Source organism: Monodon monoceros, unplaced genomic scaffold, assembly GCF_005190385.1.
Source record: "Monodon monoceros isolate NGI ecotype Baffin Bay Population unplaced genomic scaffold, NGI_Narwhal_1 Super_Scaffold_10, whole genome shotgun sequence".
NCBI lineage: Eukaryota > Metazoa > Chordata > Mammalia > Artiodactyla > Monodontidae > Monodon > Monodon monoceros.
Window position 1 is genome coordinate 36,443,356 of NW_021703766.1, and position 5,310 is coordinate 36,448,665.

General features: G+C 50.1%; 1 protein-coding gene across 1 annotated transcript in view; it reads left to right on the forward strand.

Annotated features, from left to right (window-relative positions):
* The first annotated feature begins 4,169 nt into the window (after positions 1–4,169).
* MYLK3 (myosin light chain kinase 3) overlaps positions 4,170–5,310 on the forward strand; it is a 43,029-nt gene continuing 41,888 nt past the window's right edge. The window contains exon 1 of the mRNA XM_029210297.1: positions 4,170–4,640. Coding sequence (XP_029066130.1) covers positions 4,170–4,640 — 471 coding nt within the window. The remainder of the gene's footprint in view (positions 4,641–5,310) is intronic.

Sequence of the window (5,310 nt, forward strand, 5' to 3'; positions counted from 1 at the left end):
GGTGACCCTCCTGAAAACTCTATGAAGTGTGTGCATTGTTATTATGTTACAGCCCAGGAAGTACAGACTCAGAGAGGTTAAATAAACTGGCTCGTGATTTTGCCCGAAAACTGGCAGAGGCAGGAGTTAAATCCAGATGGTCTGACCCTAGGCCCCATGCTCTTAATATTTTACTACATGTCCTTAATTATATTATATTGTATACTGTTTTTTTCCCCCCTGAAGTCCTCCCTTTTGGGGACCCTCCATCTTCCTGCTTCAACTTTGGGCCTAGGTTGAAGCTGTTGTTTCCTGGAGCTCTGTTTTTTTGTTTGCTTGTTTAGTCCCTGGTTTTGCTGGTGTTTATCCTCCAAGCAGCTTCCTTGGAAAGGGGGCATACATTTTTTTACATCTTGGAAAGTCTTAAAAGTCTTTATTCTGTCTTCTGACAATGGTGCAATGTCTTCGAAATTCTAATTCTCTCTCATCTAGGATTTTACATACAACCTAACTGTCTTGCCGCATCTGGTTGTTTTTAGGATGAGAAGTCTGACGTCACTCTGATTCCAGTTCTCTGATATATGATTTTTTTTTTCTTTTAAATTTCAGGGAGCTTTTACAATCTTCTCTTTACTTCTCTGTTCTAAAATTGCATAATGTCTGCAGTATTTCTTTGATAAATTCCTTCCCTCTTTCTTTCATTTCTCCTCCTGAACTCCAGTTAATTAGATGTAGGACCAGCTGGATCCACTGTCTCTCTTTCTTATCTTTTCTCTCTATCTTCATCTTTCAGTTCTGTTTTCTGGAATATTATCTTAACCTTGTTTTCTAATCCCTATATTGGATTTTTAAATGTTAACATTCATATTTGTAAAAGACCTCCCTTTTATTCTACGTTTGTTCTTTTTCCATAACACCCTCTTCTTTTTTAATGGATGGAACAGTCTTTCACACTTTTCTGTGGTTACTAATGAGAGGCTTTTTTTAAAACTTTCCTCTGTTTCTGCCACAATTATATTTCAGTTTATTTGTTCTGAGCTCCCCTTTTCATCTTGGGGGCTTTCTTTGAATACCTGGTGATCCTTTTTTTCTGTGCATATTTCAGAATAAGTCACAAAAACCTGGGTGGGTGGTTGAGGCTTGTTGACTGCTTGACTTTGTTGAGGATCAGATGGGGAGCTCCCAAGGGACCCCAAAGCCAGTGCATAGAACGGTTGTATTGTGGACTGCTCCGTCTCTGCAGAAACAGATCTCTGATCTGCAGGGAGGGTGGGGAAGGAGGAGAGCCACAGCTTTGGATGGACTCCTCAGCCTTGCACTTCTGCTCCCCTCTTCCTCCACCTAGGGTCTCAGGGCCCACAGGCCTCTCTGGGGTTTTTCAGGGAAAGCTGGCTGTCACCAGAAAGACAAGGGAAGAGCCTTGGGATTCAGCACACACTGACCGCGGCCTACGGCAGAGGTCAGCCTGTGTTTTTCCGGGAGTGGATCAGCTGCCAGTCCTCAGCCAGGAAGGATGAGGTGTCATTGCACTTGCTACTCTGTGTCCATCCAGCTAGGCTGCCTTTTCTCTGTCTGCGTTCTCTTGGCTTGCTGGGTGGAATGCCTCCCCCATCCTCTGGGCAGGCGGCATTGCCCAAAAGGAATTGCCCATGGCTCTTGCTGTGCCCTCTAAATCAGGGAGTTGGAGAGAAGCCATGCACCAGCCCTCAGAGAACCCATGTGCTCATAAACTCATGTCTTCTGGAGGCTGAGAAATGAAAGGGGTTCAAAGCTGGTTTTCCTGGCTGCTCCTTTTCATCAAAGAGACCTAAGGACGTGTCCTGTCGGCATATTCTGAGCTTTCTCCCAGAGGGTCCCAGAGCTTACTTCTGGGAATTGTCAGAGCTTCCTGCCTTCTGCTCATTTGATTGTTCTGGAAAATCTGGGCTGTAGCCTCCTCCTTCCACAATTCTCCCGGTGGTCAGCCCAGCCTCCGGCTCCTGCTGGAGCCTCCTTTATTCATTCCTTCCATACAGTTGCTTTGAATACCTATGTGCCAGGCACGTTGGTGCGCTGGGGAAAAAGGCAAGCCAAAGGGGCACTGTTCTGGCCTCAGGGGCCTTCAAGGTGGTTCTGTAACAGTGTATGACGCAGCAGACATGTTTGCAGTAAACCAGCTGCCTTGCAATTACTTGTCGCTTAAGGGAGACCTGGGGCAAACACTTTTGTAATTTAAATAATTTGCTTTTGATATAAATAGGTGGTCTGGGACATTTATTTGTGTCCTTTGTGTTCATCTAGACTTTCTTTCCAGGCTTTATTAACCCGGGACCTGCCTGGATGCAAGCTACTCTGAAACTCTCTAGAGCAGCGGTCATAGTGAAGCCAAGGATTGGTGGGAACTGTCTCCCAGAGACAGCATCTGTCTCTTTAGACTGTGGGGACTTCCTTTCACAAAGATTATCGGCACCTATTGTAGGACAGATGTTGTGCTGGGTGTTAGACTTCCAGAGATTTCTCTAGGCGGACACTTCCCAAAGTTTGACCCAGGGAACAGTAGTTCCACAGGGAAGTATTAAGCAGGAATTACGGAGGAAGAAGTAAGTCCCTACCCAGGTGCTGGTTTCTTTCTGTGGCAGGTGAGGTCCTGCTGAGGGTAAATCCTCAGGAGGGACTGGAGCCTGGCGTGTCCCAAATTTCTTTTTCAAGGAGAGTTTATCTGTGTGTTTTAAATCACAGTAAATGTAACAGACCAGTGCCCTTTTGAGCATGCTCTGGGCCGTTCCATCAATGACACCCAGTCCGTGCTCCCAGAAATGGGTCTGGATTTCTACATGGGCTGCTAAGGGCAGCTGTCCTGACAGAGGGCGAGTGGCAAGGGGTTTGTGGTCAAGCTGCACACTGTGTTTACTACTCAGCTACAGCTTAAAACAGCAAAACGATCCCAAGGTGTTTTTAGATGTCAGAGTTCCAGGTCAAATTTATTCTCATAATTGCTTTTATTCAGAAGGAGGGAGTTTAGGGGGATGCTAACACTCACCTCCCTGGTGCCAGCCTTCACCAGAGCTGCGCTATCCTCAGGAGGTCCTGTGCCGGGGCCACGTTGGACAGAGTCCCTCTCTGGCCTTGTTTTCTCTCTCTGAGGGCCTGGATGCAAGTGGTGTCAGTGGGCTGTTCTGCGGCAGCCTTGGGCTCCGTGGTGCCCCTCACACCCCACCCTAGTGCCAGCCTGAGCATGCCCTTTTGTCTGGTATATTTATTGTGGCTTCCGTAAAAGTTTCATTTGAACCAAGTGTTTCTGAGGCTAAAATATTTGGAAACCACAGGAAACACAGGCCCCCTTGCTCTCTAGGGCCTTACTGTGCCTGTTTCAGTTTAGAGACTGGGTGCCTGATGCCCGTGTAGACATCCTTGGGGGAGAAGGGTGTCACTGGCAAATGGTCCCCAGAGGGCTCTGCAAGGAACATGACCTGAGGGATGATACTTGGCCACTGTTCCTCACTTCTATTTTTAGGTACAAGTGACTAGTGACTGGGGGCCCCACGTGGGGAAAGACCTGCTGATTCACCCCAGAGCAGACTAAACACCTTTGGGGCATCAGCAAAGTAGGGGAACCAAAATTTTGTTTTTAATCTGCAGAAGCATCAAATTTTTTCATCATGGCAAAATCAGAACTTTGTTGAATGGCCTCACATTTCCTTCTGTTTTGGTCTAGCTTCTTATTGTGAATTGGATGTGTATGTGATGGGTGGCACCCATCTGCTTCTCAGTGCTTTGGACCTCTAAAGCCCTTACTCTGCCCTGGTATCCCTGAGGCCCCCTCGTAGAGTCCAGTTATCAGGTCGTTACCTAAAGGATCCCTTTTCTTCTAACCTTTAGTTTCAGCTACAAGAACTCTGCCTGCCCTGGGCAGATTCTTAACATATTTGCCCATCAACAGCCTCTCAGAGAGGAATGTTAAATGCTGCAGTGATGTCAAAGGGGCCCCCAAGGGGAAGGGCCTGGGCCAAGCCCAGCCTGTCACTCATGGCCACGGCAGAGTGGGAGATAAGCAAAGGCAACGGCTGGGAGAGAGTCTGGTCTTCTGGGCGCCCTGAACAACCCAGGTGAGCCTGAGCTAGAGAACAATGAACTTCCAGACACCGCTGCCCAAGTGAAAGCAAGAGGTCTGCAGCTCTTCTGATTCCTCACCCTTGGCAATCTTCATCAGGATGTCAGGAGCCCCCAAGGAGAGTTTGCCGGGGTTGCCAGGGCTGGGCAAGGCCTGCTTAACCACCATGGACCAAAAGCTTAACGTGCTGGATGAGAAGGTTGACAAACTCTTAAATTTCCAAGAAGACGTCATGGAGAAACTGCAATGTGTGTACCGAGGCATGGGCCACCTGGAGCAAGGCCTGCACCGGCTGGAGGCCTCCCGTATTCTGGGCCCAGCTGGGGCCGACTGCACTCCCCCCACTGACACGCAGGCTGGGTGGCCGGAGGTCCTGGAACTGGTGAGGGCCGGGCGGCAGGATGTCGCCCAGCAGGGCGCCAGGCTAGAAGCCCTCTTCCGGATGGTGGTGGCTGTGGACAAGGCCATAGCTTTGTTGGGGGCTGTGCTCCAGAACTCGAAGGTGGTGGATTTTATCATGCAAGGGAGTGTCCCCTGGAGGAAGGGAAGTCTGGCCGACGGCCCTGCGGAGGTTGGTTCCTGCTGCCCTGCCCCGGTGCCCTTCTGGCTGGAAGGGAGGCTCGGGTCCCTGGTGGGGAGACCAGACAGGAAGCTAGTCCTAGGAGAGGTGGAGGGCTGTTGTCCCCTCTTGTGCCTCCTGTGTGACCTGTTGATGGGAACATGGAGAGATGGAAACTTAAAGACCATAGGTGGGTTTCCAGACAGGGCAGGACAGGTGGATTTCCCCCAGGGAAAGGGAGAGGCAGTGCCTCTGTGGGGCCCTGGGCTGTGCAGGGAACCTAGAAGTGGGGGACAAATGAGCCATTAGGGAGAGGAGGGCAGTTACACTTCTTTGACATCCCAGGAACTTCTTTTCTCCTTACACCTGGGGTAGGAGAGAAGTGGGGAGTGCTCAGTTTACCCTTCAGAAACCCAAACCTCCCTCCCTTCCTGTCCCCAGCCTTGTGCTCTGTCCCCGAGTGGGGGGAGTGTGCAGCTGCCTGTGGGGAGATGAGTGTTGACAGTGACCCACGGGGGACACAGGCGGGGGACACAGGCGGGAGCCGGAGCCTGGGGGTGGAGTGTGGCATTTCTGGGAGCGGCTGTTCCCAAGGGTTGCATAATCAGACCCGCTGGCTAATGAAAGCTTGGCTGGTGTGTGTGTGTGTGTGTGTGTGTGTGTGTGTGTGTGTGTGTGTGTG